The sequence below is a fragment of the Eumetopias jubatus genome, unplaced genomic scaffold (genome assembly GCF_037043125.1).
Source record: "Eumetopias jubatus isolate StellerSeaLion01/CBP00866 unplaced genomic scaffold, mEumJub1_p1.0 scaffold_17, whole genome shotgun sequence".
In the NCBI taxonomy this organism is placed as follows: domain Eukaryota; kingdom Metazoa; phylum Chordata; class Mammalia; order Carnivora; family Otariidae; genus Eumetopias; species Eumetopias jubatus.
The window spans coordinates 19,962,350-19,989,955 of record NW_028274823.1 but is presented as its reverse complement, the minus strand read 5'-3'; the positions used below and the strand labels follow the sequence as shown (position 1 = coordinate 19,989,955).

Here is a 27,606-nt window from a genome sequence, read left to right as displayed (position 1 = left end):
GCTAGTCATAGACTTACTCCTGCCTGCCTGGGTCCTGAAGAGCCCAGGCAGAATCTTGTAGGCTGGTCTTGCTAACCAGCACTCTCAGAGCAGCCTGGCAGAGAACCTGGAAGGAACATGGGCTTTGGGGCTGTGTGAACCTCCTCTGGAGTCCGACTTCTGCCACTCATTAGCGACTCTGTCATTTGAACTTAGCAAGTGACAACTTGCTGAGGTAAACTTACATGTAAAGTCAAGATAGTAATTGCAACTGTTTAAAAACATGTAGGGGCGACGGTGTGGCTCAGTCGGTTGAGCGTCCGACTCTTGATTTCAGTTCAGGTTGTGACCTCAGGGGCCTGGGACGGAGCCCGAAGTTGGGCTCTGTGCTTAGCAGGGAGTCTGCTTGAGATTCTGCAACAACCCCCACTGCCCTACTCTCTCTCTTTCAAATAAATAAATGAAATCTTTCAAAAAAAGTGTAAAGAGGAAAGTAAAAGTTCTCTTCTTCACCAGTCAAATCCTCCTCCTCTGACATGCATTATTAATATTTTGGTTCAAATACTTCCAGACTTTTCCCTAGGTTTATACTGACACAGATATGTATGTATACACACTCATATTTTTACAAACCAAATATTACTGCACATACTGGTCTGCATCTTGATTTATTTCTATTCGACAATCTGCCATATACATTATTTCAAGTGTACACATATAAAATATGACTCTTTATACCGACTACGTAGTGCTGCTTTTATGGATATGTGGTAATTAACACAACCTCCTGATGGATATTAGGTCAGTTCAGATGTTTCTTTTTTCTTTTTTTTTTTTAAAGATTTATTTATTTGTCTTAGAGAGAGAGTGCAGGGGTGGGGCAGAGGGAGAGGGAGAGAGAGGCTCTCAAGCAGACTCCACACTGAGCGCAGAGCCGGACACGGGGCTCGATCTCACAACCCTGAGATCATAACCTGAGCCAAAACCAAGAGTAGGTCACTTAACCAACTGTGCCACCGAGGCGCCTCAGTTCAGATTTTTTTTCTATTACAAAATGTGCTGTAATATACATGCATGTTTAGGAATCTATGTCATTGTTTCTGTAGGAGGGAGTCCTGAAAGGGGAATTGCTGGGTCAAAAAGTACACACATGGCAAATACATATATTTGATTCTAATAAATCACCTTCCTCTCAGAGTTGTGCCATTTACCCTTGGACTTGGAATATAGGATAGCACACCCTCCCACACAACCCTGTAAGCACCAGGTTCCATTAATTTTTTCGTTTATGCATTTCCCTGACAACAGTAAATTTGAACATCTTTTTATGTTTATTGGCCATCTGCCTTTCCTCTGTGAATTCTTTGTGTATGTTCCTTCCCTATTTTCCTATTTGGATGTTTGAGCTGTTCTTACTTGTAGGCACTCTTTGTACGTTAAGCATCTGTTGGCAGAAAGAAAGGACACTGTGTTTTGAAGCCCTGTTAAATGTCTCGAATATTTTACCCAGGTCTACTGTTTGGTTTTAAACTATGCTGTTTTTCATCATGTAGGAGTTTTAAATGTTTCAGTATTCAAATGTGTATTTTTTCTTTCTGGTTTCTGGGTTTCCTGTCTTACTTAAGAAGGTGTCCTACCCTGATGTTACATAATGAGTCTCCTCTGTTTTCTTTAAAATTTTTTTATTATTATGTTAGTCACCATACATTATATCGTTAGTCTCCTCTGTTTTCTTATCATCTTTTTAAAGCTTCATTTATTCATACTCATATTGTTAATATTTCAGGAATTTCTATTTGGAGTAGATGAAGAATGTATGTTCCCAGTGTAGATGATCTATCTCTGAGGTTTTTCTTTTCTAATTCACTCTGAATGTGTTAAGGGACCCATATTTTTTCTTGAGTAAAAAAGACCCACGTGCTGTGTGATCCTATTAATGTAGTCATTTACATGAACAACTCCACAACTTGTTAATATTGGTTATTAATACAAATGTTAATATTGGTTATTTCTGTGTGATGTGATTGAAGATGCTTTTAATTTTTCGGTCTTCTCATCTGTACTTTCTTGGGTTTTTTGTTTGTTTGTTTGTTTTTTTACAATTTTTTTAAGTAGGCTCCCAGTGCAACCTGGGGCTTGAACTCACGGTCCTGAGATCAAGAGTCACATGCTTTACTGACTGAGCCAGCCAGGTACCCCTCATCCATATTTTTTTTGTTTTTCTACATAAGCAACTGTTATTTGTGCAGTGAAATGTATTTAAAGAAAAAAGTATCAGGAGGAGTGCTGATTACCCAATACCTCATATTGACCTAGACCCTATTCTTGAAAAGCAACTAGACTATCAGCTTCTTGAGGGCAGCCCCATCCTTCCTGGGTGCCCCTCCTTCCCACACACCTAACATAGGGCCTGGCCAGCAGCAGAAGCGTGGGCCTCAATTGGTTAAATTTCCCTACCAGCCCATAGTGTTCACATGGACCTAAAGACAACAGCTTGGCTCATTGAAAAGGATGTTTTCTCTGGTCAGAAATGTTATTTCCTGGTTCGCACTCTCCTTCCTCCCACGGTGGGTATGCCACACATACTGGGAAAAGTTCACCCTCTAAACATGAGTAAAGGCAAAACGAATTTACATTCCAGGCTAACTCATCCACAGACACGGTTGTTAGAACCATTCCTAAATAGTCAGTCTTCAAGAACAATTGAGGCCAAGGGATTATTCCCCCTCACTATCCCAACCGGTAATTTAGATTGGGTTTCATACCTTTTTGGTAGCTTCTCCATTCCTACTATTTGATTTGAACATTGATATGCAGAAAACAGGTATGACCGTGCCCTCTAGAGCACTCCTGGATTATGTACATCTTTCCCAATGTCTGAATGTTCAGAATGCCAAAGAGGTTTCCTTTTAAGCACCAAACCTTTATTTAAAACATTTGGAAGGAAATTTTTCTAAAATAATAGTTTGTAAAGCCCTATTTTGATAAGTCCTTGTAAGTAACAATTATCACATGAGGCTCCTAAGCATGATGGCCTTTGGAACTATTAACACATGTGAGTGTGTTTGCCATAGTACTAAATGTCTTGTGTTGCTTTTAAAGATCTTGTTTCTGCCCTACAATTTTTCTTTCTCCTTCCTTGCTCTCTTGGTTGCCTTCTATGTTTTTGTCAGTCATCAGTATGTCTATCTCTAGCCGACCAACCCCTGCTAATCAATTGTTTGTCATCTGTGGTAGGCCAGGAAGCCAGAAAACCAAGCATACCCTCATTATACGTCAACTAAGAAAACACAGGCTCCAGGAAAAGATCTAAAGGGCTCTTCTCTGAGTAAAGAATATGAGATAGACTGACAGTTGAGTAATTTCTTTTGATTACTAAGTAGTGTTTTGGGATTTTCTTCCTGGTTTGCCCAACAATAAAAGCATTAGCTGCATTTTACAGATGAGGAAACAGGGGCCAGTAAGACAAAGTGACTTGGTCAAGGTCACAGGGTAGCTGAGTTGGCAGAAGAAGCGCTAAAACCTGGGGGTCTTCCTCATCTCCGAGGCCCTGTCAGGCTCAGCTGTGTACATGTTTTCTTTGATGGGCCAAGTGGCAGGAGCTTGGCTGGGGCAGAACTCACCATCACCTCTTCAGTGTTTCTAAACACAAGGGGCCTAGGGATGCCTGGGTGGCTCAGTCCACTGGGCACCTGCCTTCAGCTTGGGTCATGATTCCAGGGTCCTGGGATCGAGTCCTGCAACGGGCTCCTTCCTCGGTGGGAGCCTGCTTCTCCCTTCTGCCTCTGCCTCTGCTCTCCCTGCTTGTGCTCTCTCTCTTTCTCTCTCTATGACAGGTGAATGGATAAAATCTTAAAAAAATAAAATAAACCCAGTGGGCCTTAAGTGTGGGCCCACTGCTGACCCTTGCCTCTCTGGGAGGTTCAACCAAACCCACAACCCACCTGGATCCCTTCTGCTAATATAGAGTGTGATACATTGCTGTGTTTACAACCCAGAGGGCTAGTTTATTGCTGCTCAGTCCTGGAGAGGACTGCTTGTCTTATCTTCCCTGGCTATTGATGGACTGAGGACTTCTTAGTTCTGACCCAGACCGAAATTAGCTGCAAAACACCTAGTCCTGAGTACACACACACACACACACACACACACACACACACACACACCCCTTCAGGGAAATTAAGCCAACTGCGACTCACTGACACATCCTTTCCTCAACAGGCTGACTCCTTCCCAGAAGCCTGTGAGCTGGGCCAAGGCAAACTGGTAGAGCAGCAAAGGTCCCAGGGAACGCTGTTTGTTGAGCCAGGACTGTTTCCCTGAGCTGGGTGCCTGCCTCCGGCCCCATATGCCTCAATCTCATGTCTTTCATGCAAGGAGATGGCTGGCTGAGAAGGCCCAGAGGAGAGAGACAGTGGGCATGGGGCTGGAGTATTAAGAATAGAGGGCAGCTTTTGTCCACTGCATGGTTTAAGTCCTGAACTATTTCATTCAGAGAACAAAGCCCTTGTAACATGGTGGAGCCTGAGGCTCTCCCTTTTAGGAATTCCACAGTCTGGTTGCTTCGGGTGCTGGAGGTCTAACAAAAGGCTCCAAACCCATGGCTCTGATCTGCCCACTGCCCTGGTCAGAAGCCTTTAATGGCTCCCAACAGTCTAGCCCTATAAAGTCCAAACTATCATTCAAGACCCTTTATGGATTGGTCACAGCTTTACTTCCCTCCCAGGCCAGAATCACCCCCTCTTTCTGCTCTCAACCTTCATGGTCTTATCTGTACCCCTCCTAATACACTTATCACTTCCCAGGGCATACTATACTTACTTTTATGGGTCTTATCATTCCTACTGGTTTAGTCTATGAGCTCCTTAAGGGCAGGGCCTATGTTTATCTTTGTACCCTGAGTCCTTAAAAGAGTACAGGATGTCATGGGGTGTTCAATAAAATTTGTTGAATTAAACCAGGAACTCTCCCACAGGGCTGAGTTCACCCTGAGAGAAACAGGACATCCAATGTCTCATCCACTGTCTCATGAGTAGGAAGGACACCTCCAACCCAGCCTGCATAGAGAGCATTTTCTTTTATTTCATTTTTTATTTTTTATGTTTCTTTCATCTTATTATTACTTTTCTTTATGCCCACCCTCCCCTCCTATGAGAGCATTTTAGATAGAAACCTCAGTCACGTGGCCCAACCCTTGCATTTCAGAACTAAGGAGACTGAAACTCAAGCACTGGACTAAGAACAGTGGATATTACTCATTTCGTTTATAGTTGAGAGAGCTGAGGAGCTGCCAGCAGAAGTTACTTTCCTAAAGTCACACAGCTAGAAGGTGGTTGAGCTGGGATTTAAACCTGGGAATGCCTGACTCCAAACCCACTTTCTGCTGTGAAGCTCCTTTACCCCCAGCTCCTAAAAATTCAGCTCTCCTGTCGGTTTCCCAGAAAAGGGCTCTGGGGGGCCAAGGCCAGGGAGGGTTTAGGCACCAAGGCCAGCAGCCCTTGGCTCCGGTCCAGCCTGAGCTCCATGGTTGGAAAAGCTCTTTATGAACTCTGCCTGTCCCTGGCCTGGCAGCCCCACTACCCCAGCTGGGTCTTTTCACAGAAGACCTGTCAGGCAGATACTCCAACTTCACACAGGGCCTTTGTCTGCAGGACACAGTGTTTTCCAGCAAGAAGTTTGTGTTGGCCGTGCACGCGGGGGCCGGGGAAGTAGAGGCCTCCAGCCTTCTGCCTGCAGGGCGCTGCTCCAAAGGAGCAGAGCTTGTGGCTCCCAAGAGGGAAGAGGTCAGAAGGGAGGAGAGGGAGCTTGGGTCAAAAGGAACCCAAGTAGCAACTCGGGAGAGGAGCAGTCTGGGTGGCATTCAGGACAGCGGATTAGGAACTCCTCAAAAGTAAATTGGGTTTCATGCTGCCAGGCTGCAGTGGTCAGAGGAAGCAGCTCAGGCTAATAGGTCATCAGGTCCAAATCCTGCCCCTTACTGCTTGTGAGACCTCCGACATTTTTTTGATTTTTCTGAGCCTCAATTTCCTTATCTGTTCTGTGAGGGAATAATAGGAGTACCTTGCTGGGTGTGGAGAAGACCAGCCACCAGGAGGGTGCCAGGCACAGTAGTCACTCAATAAATGGTGGAGGCTTTCTGAATTTTTGTAAACATTCCCTCAGTTACCAGATTTATGAACTAATAAAAGGACAGGGCTGCAGAGAACACCCGGGTAATGGTGTCAGATGACTGTTGACTGAGAAAAGGAAACAAAATCACCATGAACAGACCCACATTTAGAGGAACTCTGCCCCAGAAGCAGTTGGGGGAGGGAAGACTATCTGTTTCCAATCAGGGAGCAGCCAAAGGAAGAACTGTGAAATTTAGAGTTGTTGATTCATAAATGTTTTAAACTTAGCATGTGTATGGGTTTGTGGCGTGTCTGTGTTCTGTGATATGTGTGTGGTATGTGTATATATGTGTGGTGTGTGTGTGTAGTATGTTGTATGTGTGGTATGCATGTGGGATGTGTGTGTGATACGTGTATGTGTGTGTGGTGTGTGTACAGTATATTGTGTGTGTGGTATGCACTTGTGATGTGAGTGATGTGTGTATGTGTGTGTGGTGTGTACGTGGGTGTGGCATGTGTATGGGTGTGGTGTATGTGATATTGAGTGTGGTGGGTGTGTTATCTCTTACAGTGGGAATTCACCTGCTTCCTGGAGGCCTTGTCTTTCACCTTCAGTGATGCTAAATAGTAGGGGAAGGAGAGAAATTGATTACATAAATGCTCGATCCTTTGGCACGCGCTTTTTGCTTAAGTCTCCCAAAGGCTCCCAAGACGAGGAAAATGAGGCTCCGAAGGGTCACTTGTCTAAGCTCAGCCATGTGGTTGGGGGCAGAGGCTAAACCTAGACCCCGTCTCCCTGACAATACTAGTAGTGCTATTAACCCGACTCCTGAGAGGACCCACCCCTCCAGCGCAGATAGAGTCTGGGTTTCGTTCTAGAGTCTGATCTTCAGGCCGCTTTCTTGTGGTGTGTCACCTCAGTACCTGAGCTCTGCACCGGCTCCATGGCCTGCCACTTCCTGCACAGCCCTTCACCACTCCGGTTTTTTTTTTTTTTTTTGTTAGCTCTTCCTCTGAACCAGTCCTCACCCCAGTGAAGCAGGCTCAGTGAGAACACAAACAGCTCAGGGTGTTGGGCCTGGCCCCTGGGCTGAGGCAGAAACCTCCATCCCACCTCAGCCATCAGGCCAGAGTGTTCCTGAGACAGCTGGAGTGTTACTTTGCACGTTCTTCCTGGGATCCGGCGTGCCTGGGCCCCTGGAGAGTTCCAGCTTCCTGCCATTCCTGGAAGCCCCTACAAATGGCCGCGGTTTCCCCTCCTTGGCATGTTCTCAGCAAAGTCAGGCTTCAGCTGCAGGTGCCGAAGGCCGCTTATTGTAGTTTATTCTCCTGAGCAGCTCCCTGTGGACCCAGGAAAGGACAGGCAGGCATCTGCTGGGCTAAACCAGGAAATGAAACTCCCACTGACAGCCTCAGACGTGCTCTTGAACAGAAAACCAAAATGGTATTAGTTTCTTTATTCCTTCACCAAAGAATTTATTGCCAAGCATCTACTAAGTGCCCGATGCAGGGGCAGGCTTGTTGCCCTTCAGGAGCCTACAGTCTAGTGGGGAGGCCCCAGTGAAAACAAAGAGCTGAGCCTGGGAGACCAGCACGAGACCAGACAAGCATATCCTGGGAGGGATATCTTGTGGCCCCAGTTGGAGACTAAGGCACACACACACGGTCACAGTGGTGGTTGGAGAAAGCCCTTCCATGGAACAAGTTCCAACTTATCTCTGGCTTTGTTGCCTGCAGCTCTGGGCCCCTGCGTTTTATGACATCTTCCCTGTGTTATGCCCGTAAATTTTTTATAGAGCTTCTGTGCCTAGGATGCAGAACACACATGGAGCCTTAATACTTCCCCACCAATTGTGTAAGAGCTCAAGACCTTCACAGGTAGTACTTAAGGTGCTCCCAGGCCTCTGGTATTCCCTGGGAAAGCTTGCTGTCAGGGCTGTTACTGACTCAAACACCTTTGAAAGTGAGCTAGAGTCAGCACCCCTTTTCTCTGAGATAGAGGATTCTCCCAGAGGATAATAATGCCTGTGGGAATAACTTTGGTCCTTTGAAAAGAGGCATTTGCTCTTTAGGTCATGTGGTCATGCTTGGTAAAATCTTGCTGGCTTCAAAGAGGCTGGGTAACTTCCAAAAAACCCAGCCCCATCACCAGAGCTACTGGGGCACTGGGGAAGACGTAAAAGGTTATACTGAAAAATTCTCAGGGACAGGGTGTTGCTCAAAGAAGTGCAGCCTTTCACACATACCTGAAGAGGAAGAGGAGAGGGAAGGATTTTTCCACCAGCAGGGAGCCCCAAGAGCATCCCATAGAAGCTGTGCAATTGTGTAAACTCAAGTCACCTGCTCTCCTCAAAATAAAGAAGTATGGTAATCCTTACCTACGCACAGTGTAGAGCATTCTCGGAGGCCCAGGATATTTTCATATTTCCTTTATGTGAATTTTTATGCTGCAAAACTGATGGCCTTAATTTCCTTTTTTGACACCGAAAGTTCAGTAAGAGAAATCATATCCATATACTTTGTTGCAAAATGTGAGTTGTTGATACTGAACTAACTGTGCTGTTTGGACAGGGTCCCTCAGATTTCCTGACATTTTTTTTTTTTTTTTTTGTATGAGCTTGTGTTTTTAAATTCTTATGAGAAGGGGAGGGGAGAGTAAACAAACACGGTGTGTCTGGGTATAATTTGAAGATTGCTCCATCGAGATTAGCCAATCTGCTCTTGATGATTCTCTGCTATATATAATGGTCCTGGAGAAGGGGGGAACGCATTTTTTCAATATACTGAAGTTTTGTATTGATTTTTTTGTAATAAATAATCAAGGCTACAAAAATTTCTTTTAAATAGAAAAGAGAAATTTTATAAAGGGCAATATTAACCTAATCATCATGTAAGCATTCTGGACATTCTGGATGAAGGACTCTGGATGATTACTTCTTCTCTTAGATTCTTCATTCATGAAGGGGATGGGAGTAGGGAGGTGAGGGCAGGAAGAAGGGTTTCTCTTAAAATACATTAGTTGTGTTTTTCAGATAGTGTAACTTGCTTAAATTCCCTATGTGACATTAACAAATTAAAATGCTGTTTTACTATTAAAATAAAATCAGTCCCATCAAACACCCATGGCCATTAGTTAGCTGCCTTTGTGTTGAATAAGGTCTATGACTGATTCAGCTTTGCAGTGTTGGTTCTATTCTGTTCTAGTGCCTAGACATTTACCTCATCTCTCCAGAGGATTCTTTTCTTTAAAAAACTGAGGTATAGTTGACACTTAATGTTACATTGGTTTCAGGTGTACAACATAATGCTTCAACAATTCTCTACACTAGGCTATGTTCACCATGAGTGTAGCTACTGTCTGTCACCATATTTTGCTATTACAATACCATTGACTATTCCTTGTGCTGTGTCTTTTGTCCTTGTGATTTATTTGTTCCATAACTGGAAGCCTGTACCTCCCACAGTCGAAAGGACTCTTAAGAGACAATGTCTTATTAGGGTAGCAGGTACTGTCCAGTCTCCTGAATAAAAATATGTATAATCATAGAAAAAGGCTATAAGCAGGATCTTAGGCCAGCAGCCAACCCAGAGATCATATTGGCTGGATCACAGCCCAGAAAGAACTGGAAGGCCTACCTTTGCAGAGCAGTCAGAAGACCCATGATCACACAGTCCAGTAGCAGAACTAGGAGTAGAATCCAGGCCTCTTGGCTTCTAGCTCAGGTCCCATTCTACTATATAAGTGCTTTCTGGTGTGTATTTCATAAGATGTGAATCAATATTATGTAAAATGGAGTGCCATGGTCACGTAAGTCCAGTAAACATTGGGTTAAAGAGAATTAAATGGATTTATTTATGATAGATTTCTGAGAGTCTTTAAAACACCATTTTTTATGTGATCCTCCAAGAGAGGAGATGATAAGGAGTTTTCCCCAGGTTAATTCATCCTAGAATCCTTTTGCAATGGAGTATCTGCTGCCGGAGTCCAGCTCCAGCAGGGGAAGGGTCCTTGAAAGAAAGGACGGCGTCGGCGAGTGAGGAGACAATGGACAGAAGATCAGGTTGTAAGCATCTCCTCCCGATAGCCTCGGAGCGACTTTATTTATAGCTTACAATGTGTGAACCCTATCTTATCAAAGTACTTATTCCATTTCTATATGTTTTCGTCTCTTGTCCTTGCTCCATAGATACCACGGAGGATTACTCTTAATCCTTTCCCAGAGGCTGTCAGATGATGCCCGCACCCTTTTTCCCTTAATCTTGTACCATTTATTCATGTCCTCATCATCAACTCCAGTATAAGGAATGGGAGGAGTTAGGGGTAAGGAAGTTAATCCTATTCCAGGGCTTGCCTCGAGGTGCATACCAGAGGTGGCCTCCTATTTGTATGCAACTTAGGGAGGTCCCTGTACTGTCCGAACGACAATGAGATTTTCCTTTCCTAGAATCCTGATGTTTCAGAGGTGCCTGAGGAATCTCATCAATAGGAATTTTTACTGGGCCTGGATCCAACAGCTCCCTTAGAGGACATTGGGTATTTTTACTTCTTGGCCCATCATCAGCCTTTTTGGAATCAGTTTCATTATGATTGCTTGCATAGGCATAACTAAATTTATAAATCATTTTATCATGAAACCCCAGAAAAAATCCCATGATTATAAAGATTGCTGCAAATAAAATGAGAGGAAGTAGGGGCGCCTGGGTGGCTCAGTCGTTGAGCGTCTGCCTTCGGCTCAGGTCATGATCCCAGGGTCCTGGGATCGAGCCCCACATCGGGCTCCCTGCTCAGCGGGAGTCTGCTTCTCCCTCTCCCTCTGCCTGCCGCTCTGCCTACTTGTGCTATCTCTCTGTCAAATAAATAAATAAAATCTTTAAAAAAAATGAGAGGAAGTAGCAGGAGCCAGCTGTGGAGTCTCCTGATTTTCAGGATTGTCCCTCATACTTGGATTTTGTCAAAGGGCATGAGTCGCTTGGCTCGCGCCAATCTGCAAAGCATATTTTGAGAGACACTACATACTCTTTTGTCTCTTAAATAAGATGGAGGTTTTTTAACAGATAAATTCATGGCTATTGGAGCTGTGAATCTAGCTTAGGAAATGTTGGGAGATTCAGCTTATATTTTTGGTCCATTGAGGTCAACATAATGGAAGGTCTGCCATACCTGACTGGAACGACTATTGGGATGTTCCAAGATAACATTCTATCTCTTTTTAGGACCACTGCTATCTAAAAACCAAGTTTGTTTTGCTTTGTTTTCCTGCTGTGGTTGCCTGGAAGGCGTTTTGATTCCATACCTGGTTTGACATACAGAAGAGTCTACTGGCAATTCTTGTTGGAATACTCATTCTGTAGAAGGGCCCAAACATAATAACATGCTGCATTCCAGAAGTTCTTGATCTTTTCTGGGACATGACTCTTTCAGGGGTCTATTAAAAAAAGTTATAGACTGGGCGCCTGGGTGGCTCAGTTGGTTGAGCAACTGCCTTCGGCTCAGGTCATGATCCTGGAGTCCCGGGATCGAGTCCCACATCGGGCTCCCTGCTCAGCGGGGGGTCTGCTTCTCCCTCTGACCCTCTTCCCTCTCGTGCTCTCTATCTCTCATTCTCTCTCTCTCAAATAAATAAATAAAATCTTAAAAAAAAAAGTTATAGACTTTTTGTCTGTGCTGCAAATCCATATTCACAATACAATTTGCATAAAATTTTAGGATGGTCTGGCACCCTTTGAAGCTCATCAATATTCACTGGCCTAGATTCATTGCCCTCAAAGAGAACTTTCTAAAAACAAAATGCACACAAATGCACGCACACACACAAGAAAGGCGTAAGGGTAATACTTTAAGTTGCCTCTTAGGAGTTATTTTCCTCTTTCTTTTGAATTCTTGGTTGTTGGTGTCTTTTCTACTATTTCCTATTTCGATGCTGGCTTTGTCGATGGTGCTGAAGGGCTGCCAATCCTATTGCTTTAAATGCAGGGTTTGGGGATTTCCTAGAGCTGCTTTAAAATGTCACTCCTTGTTTTTCTTTCTGGAAGCTGCCCTTTTTGGAAAGAGAGAGAGAGAGGCAGAGAGGGAGGAGAGAGTGGAGGCTGAAGGGCAGGACACAGGCAGAGAAGAATTAAAGGGAAAAAGGAAGGCAGCTGCATGTAGTAGGTTAGAGGTACTACTGCTGTCTATAACTTGCCAGAAGATGGACCTCTGCTCCTCTCTGGCCTTCAGTTTTTATATCCTTATTCAAGCAAGTTGGCCTCACTAGGCCTTCTCCTGGGACTTTCTTCTGTCTCTGACCTTCCATGAAGCTAACTTCATTTTTATTATAAACATTTAATAGTACAAAACAACATCTCCCTTGGCTTGCCCTTGACCTCTTCTTATTTTCCAGTACTTTTATTTCACTCTGTCCAAAATAGAGGTTTGATTACTTGCCTTCAGTACTTCCTTTTCTATGCGTGTCTTCATTTACCCAGCACTGGCCTCTTGAGCCACCCTCCACCCCTCTCCAGCCTTCCCTGGTTGTGTTTCCCTGTGGTTCAGGCTCTCTTAATGACAACCCATGATCATTCATCCCTCTTTTTCCCAGTATGAAGAGTCTCTCATTTCCATACGAGGCTCCCTGTGCTCTACCGGGAGATGAGCAGAAACTAGTGCAGCACAGACAGGAGAAAGGCATACTGGCATCTTCTGTGAGCTCAGCACTCACTCGAGAGAAGAGGATGAATTCTGACAAGTGTGCAGCCTAGCTGAGGATCCTGGGTTCCAGAAGAACACAAATAAAGCCCCTGGAGATACAACTGAGAAGTGCTTCTCTACCCTGACTCAACACAATTAATTCAATGCAGGGTGTGACAGTTGTAGGAAGTACTGGAAAAGCATCTCTCTGAATGGTCTTGTGATTGCAAAATTCTGGAGTTTTTACAGGCTCAGAACTCAGGCCGGGTTTGGGGATGTGTCAAAATATATGGGCTTTGGGGGAAGAGATGATCTGTTGTAGTTCCTGAGCTCAATTTAGCTTGTTTCTACATCTTAAGGTGGCAGGAGAAATTTGGTGGTGGGGCGGGGCGGGGGGGGGGGGCGAGTACACAAAGACAAATGCACCAAGAAAACCTCCCGAAACTTGAATTGGGGAAGTAAAACCTTATTAGCTTTTCTTGGTACATACTATTTAAAAATATTGTGTCTACTTCTTTGTACTATGCTTCACATTAGTCTATATTTTTTAGTCTAGGAAAGAGATTCTTGAAAAATGTTCCCATCAACAGCTTCTAAATATCATACTAAGCCTCCCCTACCACCACTCCCCTTCCTTCCTCACTTCTTGGACCTTAAATGGACTTCTCTAATAGTAGAGGAGGGGACCAGAAAGGGCTAAGACATTTAACTTTTATTCAAGAGGCTCAAAGTTGAGTGGCAGAAAGAATCCAGTAGAGGCCTAGGTACTAGAAGATCTGGACTCCGCCCCCCCGCCCGCCCCCCTTCCCCCCCGCGCCCCCCCCCCCCCCGCCTTGCCTAGCCTGTGTAAGGGACACTGAGACTTCATTTGCACTCAGGCTCTGCTACTAACTAGCTGTGTGGGTCTCAGCAACTCACTTAAGTTCTTGGTGTCTCTGTTTGTAAGTGAAGTGTTTGGACTAGGGATCCCCACATTTCCTTTATCATAAAAGTCCTATGATTACCAGTGACCCACTCAAACCCCATTTTCCTCATCTCTAAAACAGGGAGAGTAATATCTGCTTGTCTACTCGTAGGGATGGGGTAAAAGTATATGTGAAAAGCTCAGTGAGCCTTAAAACACAGTACAAATGTCAGTTATCATCATTATCATTAGAATTCTTTACACAACTCTCCCTTTCTTCAGAGCAGGTTTCATGTCTTCTACCATTTCTGCTAAAGAGCAATCCAGTGCCTTATAGGAATTCCTAAAATTCAGTCCTTGGTTTGATGAACTAGGAGGCAGATGTCAGCTCAAGGAGATGTTGCAAACGACAATGGTATCTGAAAGTTCTTCTTAAGGAAGTGGGCTAAGGCTTCCCTCGGTCCCCAGAGAGAGGTGGCCTCTCCTCGATCTTATGCAAGGGCATGAACAGAGCTTATTAACAAACTTGTGTTCTCAGATGGGGCTTTGCCCAAAGAATGAAAAGGCCTTGAAAGTTCCGAGGGCAATAATGGTAATTTGAGGTGCTTGTCTTTTGCCTAGCATCTGTGCATTTCCAAGTCTTTGACTGACATTAACTCATCAGTACTTCCAACACTACCTCAGCCTTCAGTGTTGACTTTGGGGTGGCAGGAAGGGAGGTTATCCAAGTTTTGTATTCAGAGAAAGCCCCTGGGCTGAGAGTGATAGTTCCTCTGTCCACGCCTGGTGATTAGTTCTTCCCTGTCACCAGTGGCAAACTGTCTCATCTCTGGTCCCCCACTACCAGGACTCTGGTGGTGCCCTCCCAGTGCCTTGCCCAGCATCATAGTGTCAGAACTGAACTGATTCCTTCAAGACTCCCTGCAGGAGCCAACTCCTTTGATGGTACAAGATTGAGGCATTCAATCCACCCAGAGAGGAAGTGAAACACCCAAGGCAACATAGCTAGCTAGAGACGCAGTCAGTAACCTGTCTTAAGGGGCAAAAACTAGAAACTACCCTCCACCCTCACACCCCCATATACCCTAACAAATTAAACACTCTTGGTGTCCCTCGAGGAATCAATAAACCTGAGGGCTACGGGGAAGAGGAGAGACATCATGTATGTCTACCTGATCACACAGCACGGTTTCTGTTGCCACCTCTGAACAGCTGTCTCATCCTAGGCAACAGTGGTGGCCCATCCTCTCCTAAATTGGAATGGGTCATTCTTAAAAATAAAAGTCGAGCTTCCATCATTCTGGATAGAATGAGTTAAGATGAAGGGCTTCCTCCTTTTCTCTCATCCAACAGCTAAATATTCATAAGCCCATAAGCACAGGGCGTTAGGAAACAGAAAGTCAGGTTGTGAGCAATTAAAATGTGAAATGAAAGTGTCCTTTGTGGCCCAGAGGCCTGGGCAGCTCTATGCTTCAGACACTACTTACCCTAAGGTAGAACATAATGCCTTTTGCCAAGAACACAGCTGGATCAGCTCTGTGTTTTTCACAGAACAGGCACAGAATAAATATTTGCAGATTGATTTGATGGGCAAAAATTCCTGATACTTGGATACTTTTCTATTTTTCAGCTTCTTATTTTTTAATGTTTAGCAAAGCTGCAGGTGGCCAGTGTTTAATACACCTGGAAGGAATATTAATGATAGTGGATGTCATCTATATTTTCCAAACTGGTCTCTAAGTAACACTGATTCTGGGTTATCTTGGGGAAAAAAAACCTCTGTGTTTAAATAGGTTGGGGAGTGTTACTTAGCTTCCTACTCTGGTCTTTCAAGATTCTCAAGGCTCATTAGCTTATTAAAAATACTGAGAAGAGTTGGGGCCCCCCCAAAAACCGGCTTTAACTTTACTAAAACAATTTCTTTACAGGTTGATTTGATTATGGAATAGTCCCTCCCACATATTTTTCATGATATCTATTAAAGTTCCACAAAATTCACGTTCTTTGGAAAATATCTTGGGAACTACTAATTAAACCCAATTTTTGAATTTTACTGGTGAAAAAACAGAGGCCTAAGAAGTTCTTACAGGTAGTTAGTGGGGGAACTAGGACTAGAATCCCATTTTTTGGGGGGGGTCTGGGTCAAACTGGTCAACCAAACCCAGCTAGAGGGGCATTCTCTAAGGTGGGTCCTGGGATGTCAAACTCATGTGTAGAGATGATGGGTAAAAAGGATATGAACATTTTACTCCATAATGGGTTCTTTTGGGGTAATTTTCTGAAAGCTTTAGGTTGTTTTAGTGGGGGGCTTTTAAATATGGGTAATCATATCCCTCTCTTTTATTTTCTCATAGATCTTCAGGTGCTTGCCCGTTGCAGCCTGCGTATGCCATAGGTGTTTAATAAATGCATTAAATGAATGAGTAAATGAAAGAACCCAGCAAAAGTCAGAGGAGGTTGGTGGCAGGGAGGAAGAAGGAAACAGTAAAGAACTGAAAAGGAGGGAGAAAAGGAAAAATGTGGAGAAAGGTGGATGGGTGAAAACAAGGAGCCAGCAGTTACTGCTCAGTGAAGGATCCATGAGCCATGTCAGAGAAAAGAAAGGAGACAGCTGCAGCTGATGGAGAAAACAAAAACAAAACCAAACTGAGTGACCAGGGAGCTTTGTTTTTAAAAAAGTAAAAGTGACTCATAAGGCTAATTCAGATGCTGGACATGCCAAGAGGCTCTTGCCCAGGAGGTGGGGATGAGCAGGAAATGCTGAGAAACTTTGTGAACTCAGATCAAAGTATCTTTATTGCACCAGTACAGGAAATGTGCAAGGCATCTTCTTAAGACCTACAATGATAACAGATGAGTAAGACACAAGCCTTGCCTTCAAGAAGGTGCCAGTCTAACGGGGAGAAGAGTTAGGACAGGGACTCATAACATAATGCCAGGCAGAATGTTTTGGTGTCCCCAGAGGTACAAGTCATTACTGGTAGGAATCAGGAGACAGGAAATTCACATCAAGTCAGGAGGCTCAAGAAAGCCTGCGTGGGAGAGCCATGAAGCACGGACAGGATTGTACCAGGCAGAGATGGGGGTTAAGAGAGGCATTTCAAGGTGATATGATAACCCTCAGGAGGTGGGGACGCATATGAAACAGTGAGAGGTCCAAGTGGGTTCCAGCCAAAGGGGTGTGTGGACTGGGAGGTTGTGCAGACATGGCCAGAAAGTCTTGAAAGTCAGGCCAGAGAGTCACACTGGGGGGCCTTGAATGCTTGGCTGAGGTGCTGACGCTCCAGGCAGGCAATGGGAGGCTCCTGAAAGGGTGTTTGTTGTTGTTGTTGTTGTTCAGAGAAATAATACCATTAGAGATGACTCTCAGGCAGGGTGACTGGGCAGAAAGGGCTAAGTCAGGGGAAGGAGCTCCCTGGTGGGGGAGGAAGCAGTTTGGCTGCTGAAAGACTAACAGACAATTCAGGTGTTGCACGTCAGACAATCGGAAAATCTGACCAGAGATAATGGCTGAATCCTTTCCTGAGAGCACAGGCAGCAGAAGGTTCTGGTCATTTCCTCAGGGGATAGGGAAGGAGGAAGAATGAGAGCACAAGATAAGCCAAAGAGAATGCAGCCAAGGAGGAAAGACACCAACAACAGCCAGGCGGGGTACCGGGGTACAGGTTTCAATAAAGAAGTTATAGCCATGATTGAGAACCCCAGTCTTGGAGTGGGACTGTGGGAGTTTGAATCCCAGGAGCCTAACTAGCCACGATTAGCACAGGGACTTCAAAGAGTTTTTGAGCGTTTGTTTCCTCATCTGTGAAATGGGAGTGATTTCTATCTTCAAGGGATGAGGACATTCACTGAGATAAAGACCGTAGAGATTAAGGGTATTCGCCTGAGAAGCGTCTGGAAATGGAGGCAGGGACCCTCCAGAAGCTCAGCATTTAGCCGGGATTGCTGACTGCCCTGGGAGAGGAATGAGTGAGCAGATCAAGGCAGCCTCAGCCTGGTCCTCACCCCAAGGCACTGCCCTATCGCCTACGCTTGTATCCTGCCGCGCCTCCCAGCCTCCCGCCCCCAGCTTCCCGCCCGGCTCTCACTCCCGCCAGTTCCCGGAGCCCGACGCGCATGCGCCCCTTGGCGCCCCTGCCCAGCTTTCCACGTTTCACTTCCCTCCCTTTTTCCTTCTCAGCTCCCGCTCCACCACCACGATTGGCCAGCGGACCTCCTCGCTTCGGCCAATAAACGCCGCTCTCTCACCCCCGTGTTACTGGGTAGAACAAAACAAAAACAAACAGAGCGAGAGGGGGCAGAGGCGCTCTGAGGCGGCGGTAGAAGCTGAGGTGCGGGGTCTGGGCCGGCGGACTAGGGACCTGGGTGAGCGGCGGCGGCGGCGGCGGCGGCGGCGGCGGCCCGAGGGGTCAGTACCAGTGAGGCGGCTCGCACGCTTGGAACGACTGCGCTCTCTCCCTCAACCCCGTCTCTCCTCGGAGGCCGCCGCACGTTGTGGGGGGGGGGGGCGGGTAGAGGGCCTGAGGCCGCGGCCGGGTCGGGGCCAGGTCGGGTGGGCGGGGGTCCGACTTCTTCCTCCAAGCCCCGCAAGCAGGGCCGCGGCCGCCCCAACGCCCCGGGCTGCGGAGGGCGGGCCCCGGAGCGCGGCGGCGCCGGCCCGCCCCCTCCCGGACCCTCTCCCCGCTTAGCCGGGTGTGCGGGGCGCTAGCCAGCGAGGGGCTGCTCCTCATCCCCGCGAAGGCCGAGTTTTCATTTTTACTTTGAGGGGGGACGTTGGGAGGCGTGTTTCTGGCCTGACTGAAATCCTGTGAGGAAGGTTCGCGCCCTCCCCGCCTCCGTGGCCTCCCTGGTGGGCCCCGGCCCGGCGTTCCCAGACCTCGGCCCGCGCTCCGGAGCCCAGGCCCGGCCGCTCCGGTCCAGCCTCCCCCGGGGCCGGCCTGGAGTGGGGCCCGCGGGGTCCCGGCCTGCGCCCGCTGCGAAGAGGGAGGCCCGCCGCTGCGGGAGGGGCCGCTCGGAGGCGGACACTTGCCCGCCTCCCCGGCCCTGCGCGGACTTCGGGCGAAGGGTCGCTTTTTTAGTCTTAAGTGAAAATCTCCCAGAGAAAACAAAGACAGGAAGGGAGCCCTCTTTCTGTGAAACGCAGGCCGGCCGTTTCTGCGGCATTCGTCAGTTTGGTGCTGCAGTGTACATGAAGAGGGGTCGTGTGTCCCCCTTCCCCCCAGAGCTTCGAAAACTGTCTGCAGAAGTCAGTATCTCCCGTCTCCCGTGCCCTTGTGAGAACTGGCTATGTAACCAGCAACTGTGCAGTATCTGCAATGATTAAAACGACCAAAAATGCAGCGTCGTGTGGGGAGAAAAAAAAAAGTCACCGCCTTTTACTTGTATTTTTACTTCTAAGTTTTAGAATTTTGGCATTCTTACTAATGTAATTTTTTTTTAGAAACCACCGTATACTTTTCTAAAAGGGGAGCACTGCAGATGCGTTCTAAATTTAATTATTGGTATTTATGTCCTTAACCTTCCTTCATTGTAGGTTTCTTAAATTCCCTAACTATCTCAGCAGGGATCTTGGAGTTATATTTTGATTGGTTCTTCTGTTGTAGTCATGAGAAAGGAAAAATAGTTGCTGGGAGTGCAAAAATAAATGACACTTTGATATTTTCTGTACTGCTTGCTTTTGCATCATTGTGGTTGAATACTTTTAGCTGATTTTATTTTAAGTTGCTAATGAGCTGTGATTGGAGCTCTGGAGTGAATACAAATAATTTTCTGGTTAACATATGGTCTAAACTTGACTCCAGAAACTCAGAGTGGTTTATGAGGTATATTTCAGGAAACAGGTTTTTTTTGGGGGGGGGTGGAGGGTGGGAAGGTGAGGCTCTATCTCCTGGGGGAATGTTATGACATTTGAATACTTCTGATTGTATGTTTCTGTAAAACACATTGAAGAAATGAAAGCTTTAATGTTAGCCTTAATTTTGTCAAACTTCTGTGTATACTTTTGCTTTCTTATTGAAAATTAATTTTATTGTTTAGTTTTAAGGATGTGGCGTTTAGAATTTTTGCTTTATGTTTTTGCTAAGTTTGGGGCAAAAATCTTATGGATTGTTAAGTAAACTGGAAAAAAGCTCCACTACTTTGAAGGGAGGAAAAACATGCAATGTATCTTTATCTTTCTCTAAATTCTTTTTTTTTATCTTTCTCTAAATTCTTAAAATGTCTGTGTTCCTATCAAGTGTGACTGAGTTCTTGATTGCGTTATCATTGCCTAAAGACACGAGGCTTTTTTTTTCCCCCCTAGTTAGGATTACTTAATAAAAACAAATATGGTAGGGTGCCTGTGTGACTCAGATGGTTAAGCGTCTTCCTTCGGCTCAGGTCATGACCTGGGTTCGAGTCCCGCATCGTGCTCCCTGCTCCTTGGGAGCCTGCTTCTCCCTGTGCCTCTGTCTCTCATGAATAAATAAATAAAATCTTAAAAAAAAAAACAAATATGGTAAGTTATAGATGATAGTCATACCTAATAGTTTTCTTTGCCCAAATGAATGTCTTTTGTGTAATAGTTTAAAATAAATATTATTTTTGGTGTTTGGAAAGTAGTATTTAAAGATTTGATACAAGAGTCTGTTTTAATAAGCTTCTGTTAGCCCAAAAAAAGAATCTTCTTGTGGGATATTAAAATCTTGGCTTGAACTTGTGCAAGCAGTCCTGGATTGAGAAGGTCTGGGTTCTGGTTCTTCCATTGAGCTGCTGTCTCTGCTGTCTCTCTTTGGACAGATCACCTACCTTCTCTGAATTTGTTCAGTTGTGTGTAAAGTGGAGTAAATAGCTCGAGGTTGTTCTGAGAGGTACATGAAATAATGCCTGTAAAATTCTCTGAATTATAAAAGGCTTTATAAACATCAGTTATAATTCATTTCCTTTAGTAGCTAGGTCCTGCAGAAAGTATTCTCAAAAGATTCTACTTGCATCAAGTATGAAAAAGACTTTTTAATGTAACTCTAGTTTAAAAAGCTCATACACATCCATAAGACATTTTCACTTTCCTGTAACATGTAACTCATATAAAATGAAACAGATATGGCATTTTCAGACATGGAGAACACTAAATGCTTAGGTTTGTAAACATTTTTGTTTATATATTTATATGAATTTCTATATACATATCTTTAAGGGTCATTTTTTCTCCCCTAAATCCAGAGTTGGTGGAAATTATGATGTTGAAAAATCATTATATAGAATCACTTAAGTCTGTTTATTCTGAGTAGAATTGGAGAGTGGTCTCACCATTTTCTTATTTTCTTAAGTGGTACGATAGCATCCTGGTAGCCTAAGGGTTATGCCATATTAGGTTTATCATTGTAGCATTAAGGTGTGTTTATTTTTGTTTTACAAAATAATACCCTTTTCTGGATCAAAGGACTACAAACTTCTAAGATGTTAAAATAGTTTATATTAAGGAATTTAAAAGTTGAGGGGCACCTGGCTGGCTCAGTCTGTGGAGCATGTGACTCAGTCTCCTAGCCATGAGTTGGAGCCCCACATTGGGCATAGAGTTTACTTAAAAAAAAAAAAAAAGTCGAGTCCCAGGAGGCATCATATATATTATGATTAAATTTTCATTAATTCGTTCATTTTATATCTTGAAAGCACACTGCTAGTGAAATGATTGTGATTGGGAGGGCTTATATCTAACCTGTATGACTTGAACAGATGAATGCTTAAGTACTGTAAAACTATTTAAAAAATATTTACAGAGATTCTAAAATCATTTGGTTACACCTTCTGTTAATAGTTTTCATCAAAATATATTTTGATAGTCTTTCAAGTAACGTTAGATTTATATCACTAAGTTAAATAAGATTTCATCAAGACCTTCAGCATTAATAATTTTTAAGCCATTTTGAAACTGAGGTCTATAATACGGAGATGCTAATGCCATTGTCCTTATTTCTTTTTTAAAGGCAAGGGCTTTGTTTGTTTGTTTTATTTTTTTGAGAGAATGGGGAGGCACCTGGCTGGCTGAGTCTGTAGAGGATGCAACTCCTGATCTCAGGGTTGTAAATTTGAGCCCCATATTGGGTGTAGAGATTACTTTTTTTTTTTTAAGATTTTGTTAATTTATTGACAGAGAGCGAGAGAGGGAACACAAGCAGGGGGAGTGGGAGAGGGAGAAGCAGGCCTCCCGCCGAAAAGGGAGCCCGACGCGGGGCTCGATCCCGGGACCCTGGGACCATGACCTGAGCCGAAGGCAGATGCTTAACCACTGAGCCACCCAGGCGCCCCTGTAGAGATTACTTAAATATAAAATCTTTAAAAAATTTTTTAAAAATTAAAAAAAGAATGGGTTTTTCAGATTATGAAAATAATACTCTCATTGTAGAAAACACCATTTATAAAAATTTCTCCCAGTCTCAAAGTCTTATAACTAATTATGGACACCTAGGTGATGAAATGGCAGACCTGTCTGCCTTCAGATACGTTGTAGTGTGAAAAATTAAGTCATGTGATATGCTTGATCAAAACTGTTGCTTGCATTTTGTAGTACTTTTTTTTTTTTTTTTTTTAAAGATCTTATTTGACAGACACAGCGAGAGCGGGAACACAAGCAGGGGGAGTGGGAGAGGGAGAAGCAGGCTTCCCGCTGAGCAGGGAGCCCGATGTGGGACTCAATCCCAGGACCCTGGGATCATGACCTGAGCCGAAGGCAGACGCTTAACGACTGAGCCACCCAGACACCCCATTTTGTAGTAGTTCTTTTTTTTTTTTTTTTTAAAGATTTTATTTATTTGAGAGAGAGAGAATGAGAGATAGAGAGCACGAGAGGGAAGAGGGTCAGAGGGAGGAGCAGACTCCCTGCCGAGCAGGGAGCCCGATGTGGGACTCGATCCCGGGACTCCGGGATCATGACCTGAGCCGAAGGCAGTCGCTTAACCAACTGAGCCACCCAGGCACCCTTTTGTAGTAGTTCTTACAATTCATTGGTAGTGAACTATCCAGTATTATGTACATCAGATTAATTATGAGTCCTGGTGGTCCTAAAAAATTTGGAGTATGTATATACTGCTTTAATTTGAAATAAACATGTATATGTTTATACATCTTTTACTTGCAAGTTAAAGGGGTGCTTTGGCACATTCAGAAACATGGGTTTTTTTTTTTTTTTTGGACCCAGATACATTTGTCAGGAAGACTGAAACTAAATGTTAATAGTGATAAACTCTTTTTCAAAGTGAAGAGAGCTCTTTTTTGAAAAATGAAATTATGTGCTGATTTTTTTTTTACAGTGATTAAGTAAATTCAATTTGTCAGTTTGGAAGATACTGAAACTTTTTTCTTTTTAAGGAAACAGATTCCAAGGGAAGACTTCCATTGGTAATTTAATCAGTGCAAGTGACATTAAGGAACAATGGATATAGAAAATGAGCAAATACTGAATGTAAACCCCACAGGTAAGTAAGAATATTTTCAACCTTGACTGTATTGTGAGCATGTTTGAGGTCCTACAAAATTTTAGAAAACATAGTATTAAAACCATCTTTACTTTAAAAACCATCTTATTCATACTACAAGAAAGTGAGTTATATTTTTAAAATCAAGTTTGTGATTTTTTTTTTTAATATTTAAGAGAGAGAGAGAGAGAGAAAACAAGCTGGGGGGAGGGGCAGAGGAAGAGAAGCAGACTCCCTGCTGAACAGGGAGCCTGACTGGGATCATGACCTGAGCCGAAGGCAGACGCTTAACCGGAGTCACCCAGTTTTATTCTTCTTTTTATAGAAATTCTTCACATGTCCTTATTTTTCTGCCTGTCCTTTCACATTCCATACATTCTTATTCTCTACTATTTATAATAAACTGTATTTAACAGAATGGAGAAGAATAGTGAACCTGTTCATTAATATTTTCAAATGAGCTAGTGATTTCTATAATATAAACTATTATTGGTATCTTTGATCTCTTTCCTAATTAATAATTTATATATTATATTACCTATGGTATTTTTCTTGATTTTCCATGATGCTTCAATAGCACATTATCATAAAAATGGTTTTGTGGAATAGAGGTTTAAATGTTGAGTAACTTCAGACAACTTAAAATGTATTTATAACTTTCACAATAATCTTAATTAGGATTTTGCGATATTCTGAATGGTGAGAGCTTTTCCTATTGGTATATTTTAGATAATTCTTTGCTTTATAATTTTATTAGTATTGAAAAGATCACTGTTTTGTAATTTAAATATATTTATCATACTTCATTTTTTAATACTATAGTATTTTTTCAATGAATAATTCATTATGTACAAATTACATAGTTTTCTTTGATCTGAACAGACAGTTTGAAGTTGAAACCTCTTGCCATTTTGTATTTATAAGCCTGATTTAAAGTGTGCTAGAAGATTAGAGTTGGAAAAATTATTGCAGTAATTGATTATTTTGGTGCTGCTATATACAATAGCTATGTGAATACTTGTTATTAGGGTTATAAATGGGCATCATATTCCTGCTTCATTGAAGTGGGGATGGTAAGATATATTTTTAAGAATATATTTCACATATAAATAATTGCTGCTTTTCTGCACTGCCCAGTATGATAGCTACTAGCCACATGTGGCTATTGAGCACTTGAAATGTGACTTGTCTGAATTGAGATGAACTGTAGGGGCAAACACATTCCAGATTTTAAAACTTAGTATGAATGAAAGACCTCAATAACTTCCCCCCTTTTTTTTATTGCACTCTTTTTTTTTTTATTATGTTATGTTAATCACCATACATTACATCATTCGTTCTTGATGTAGTGTTCCATGATTCATGTTTTGTGCATAACACCCAGTGCTCCGCGCAGAACGTGCCCTCTTTAATACCCATCACCAGGCTAGCCCATCCCCCCACCCCCTCCCCTCTGGAACCCTCAGTTTGTTTCTCAGAGTCCATAGTCTCTCATGGTTCGTCTCCCCCTCTGATTTCCCCCCCTTCATTCTTCCCCTCCTGCTATCTTGTTCTTTTTTTTTTTTAACATATAATGTATTATTTGCTTCAGAAGTACAGATCCGTGATTCATCAGTCTTCTACAATTCACAGTGCTCACCATAGCACATACCCTCCCCAATGTATATCACCCAGCCACCCCATCCCTCCCACCCCCCACCACTCCAGCAACCCTCAGTTTGTTTCCTGAGATGAAGAATTCCTCATATCAGTGAGGTCATATGATACATGTGAAAGACCTCAATAACTTTTTATATTGACTCTATGTTCAAAGTCTATAACATCTAGTATATTAAATAAAATATATTAAAATTAATTTCACCTGTTTCTTTTTAATATGGATACTAGGAAATTTAAAATTACATATTTGACCTACATTATATGTCTGTGAGACGGCACGACTCTTAAGTTTTTATATATTTTGTTTTCTGTCTATAACAAGTCCTAGTTCTTTGAACCCTGTTCTTGATACCTGACCAGAACTACCTTAGTATAAAGGACTTGTAGTTCTTTAATACTTGGATGGGCCTAAGACAGACCTTTGCTATAAATTCTTCCTGTAGCAGATAGTCCCAAGTCAGACTATTGTATTAGTCTGTTACTTTGGGGAAGTAGGTTATTTGTTCTGACTTTCAGTTTTCTCGTGTATAAAACTGGGGTACAAATGCCCTCTCTGTAGGTTTATTGTTAGGATTAAATGAAATTATAGTGTATACGTGTCATGCCCATAGCACATATTTTGTATGTAACAAATGAAATGTGTTAATATTGTTAATTCTCATTATGCCAATCAGTGGACCATTAATTGAAAACTTGATTGTTGGGCGCCTGGGTGGCTCAGTTGGTTGGGCGACTGCCTTCGGCTCAGGTCATGATCCTGGAGTCCCTGGATTGAGTCCCACATCGGGCTCCCTGCTCAACGGGGTGTCTGCTTCTCCCTCTGACCCTCTCCCCTCTTGTGCTCTCTCTCATTCTCTGTCTCTCAAATAAATAAAATCTTAAAAAAAAAAAGAAAATTTGATTGTTGGCTTCTGTAATACTGTAAGTTAGATTGGTTACTACTGAGATACCAGAGGATTTAGAAGGGGAATTAGTACACACTGGAAAACAATTTTGAAGTCACCACATTATGTACTCAGGTTTTTTATCTTTTGTATTTTGTTTTCTTAAAGTCAGATCAGTAGTGGTTATGGAACCCTAAAACCTAGGTAAATATGGGGCACCTACATGGCTCAGTCGGTTAAGTGGCCAACTTTTTGATTTCAGTTCAGGAGATCTCAGAGTCCTGGGATTGAGCCCTGCATTGGGCTCCATGCTAGTGGGGAGTCTGCTTGAGGATTTCTCTCCCTTTCCATCCTGCACCCCCTGCTCGTGTGTACACTTTCTCTCTCAAATAAATCTTTTTTTTTTTTTTTAAAGATTTTATTTATTTATTTGAGAGAGAGAATGAGATAGAGAGCATGAGAGGGGAGAGAGTCAGAGGGAGAAGCAGACTCGCCGCTGAGCAGGAAGCCCGATGCGGGACTCGGTCCCAGGACTCCAGGATCATGACCTGAGCCAAAGGCAGTCGCTTAACCAACTGAGCCACCCAGGAGCCCTCAAATAAATCTTAAAAAAAAAAAAACCAAAAAAAAAAACTAGGTAAGTATGAATAGCAAAATACAAAAGAGTAATTGATAGAAACATGGGTTAAAAATAAGCTCATAGATAAAATATACCTAGATGTGTTCTCCTGCAGTCATATGAACATATTTGAAAGGATATTAAAATAGATGAAAATTGTGGGAAATGTGTTGAAATTGAATACTTTAGTACTCCAAGTGACAGTTTAAAGTGACATTTTGGGGCGCCTGGGTGGCTCAGTTGGTTAAACGACTGCCTTCTGCTCAGGTCATGATCCTGGAGTCCCGGGATCGAGTCCCACATCGGACTCCCTGCTCAGCGGGGAATCTGCTTCTCCCTCTGACCCTCTTCCCTCTCGTGCTCTCTATCTCTCATTCTCTTTCTCTCAGATAAATAAATAAAATCTAAAAAAAAGACAAAAAAAAAAGAAAAATATTATTAAAGTGACATTTTATTGTAATTTGATGTCCTTTATCTTCTGGATGAGTTTAGTGGTTTTCCGTAATTATAGAATAATGAAAGCAATATGTTTCATGTTTTCTTCAACAGCCTGCTCTTACTTGAAATTCCATCTAACTTGTCTGATCTCTGGTCTTTTTTTCTCCTTCCTCTTAACTCTTCTGCTTTTCTGTCTTTATAATCACTCACTTGTCCTGTCTCTTTAGCTGTCACTACTCTGCTGTACTCTAGCTCTGTATTTTCTGCAGTTAGAATCATCTGAGATTTAAATGTGGATTTGAATCCTGGCCACAATCCTTTTTAGATATGTAACTTTTCTATGAAACATCTTCTGTCTGTAAATTGAAGATAAACAGCTTCATAATAGAGCTTCGTGAAGATTATAGAGCATGTATGTAAAGTGCCTAGCATAGAACCTGGTATCTAGTAGTAACAACGATGAGAGTAATGACAAAAGAAGTTGCACTACTGCTGTGACAACTACTGCTACCAGTAGTTGCAGTCGTTTAGTTATGATGGTGGTTGTGATGATGTCTCAAACTCACCCTCTAACTCTAACTTCCCTGTCTTAGCCTAAAAACTTTTTTAAGACTACATTTCATGCTTTTTCTGTTTAAAAGCTCCTTATTTTTTCTTTGAGCGTCACTTTCTTATTTACCCCAAAGTTACTACCCTTGATCTTTTCAGTTAGTTAGTGAATGGATTAACATTTTCTCTGCTGGTCTTCCATTTTATACTTTCTTTTTTTCCTAATATATTCTGTATTTCTCTGCTAAACTAATCCCCCCATCACTACCTGTGGTACCAAATTTAAGCTCTGACCATTTGAATGTGGGAATGGTCAGCGATTACTCTGATGATGTAAGCAGGGGC

General features: G+C 43.2%; 1 protein-coding gene across 3 annotated transcripts in view; it reads left to right on the top strand.

Moving 5' to 3' along the window:
- The first annotated feature begins 17,807 nt into the window (after window positions 1-17,807).
- Window positions 17,808-27,606, top strand: part of PDCD4 (programmed cell death 4) — a 28,983-nt gene continuing 19,184 nt past the window's right edge. The window contains exons 1-2 of one of the 3 annotated variants that reach the window (XM_088019898.1): window positions 17,808-17,991; window positions 23,006-23,112. In XM_088019898.1, the coding sequence (XP_087876024.1) occupies window positions 23,070-23,112 (43 nt within the window). In that variant the 5' untranslated portion in view covers window positions 17,808-17,991; window positions 23,006-23,069. Of the gene's footprint in view, window positions 18,069-23,005; window positions 23,113-27,606 lie in introns of all 3 variants that reach the window. The other 2 variants (XM_028092006.2, XM_028092005.2) reach the window with 2 other exon arrangements.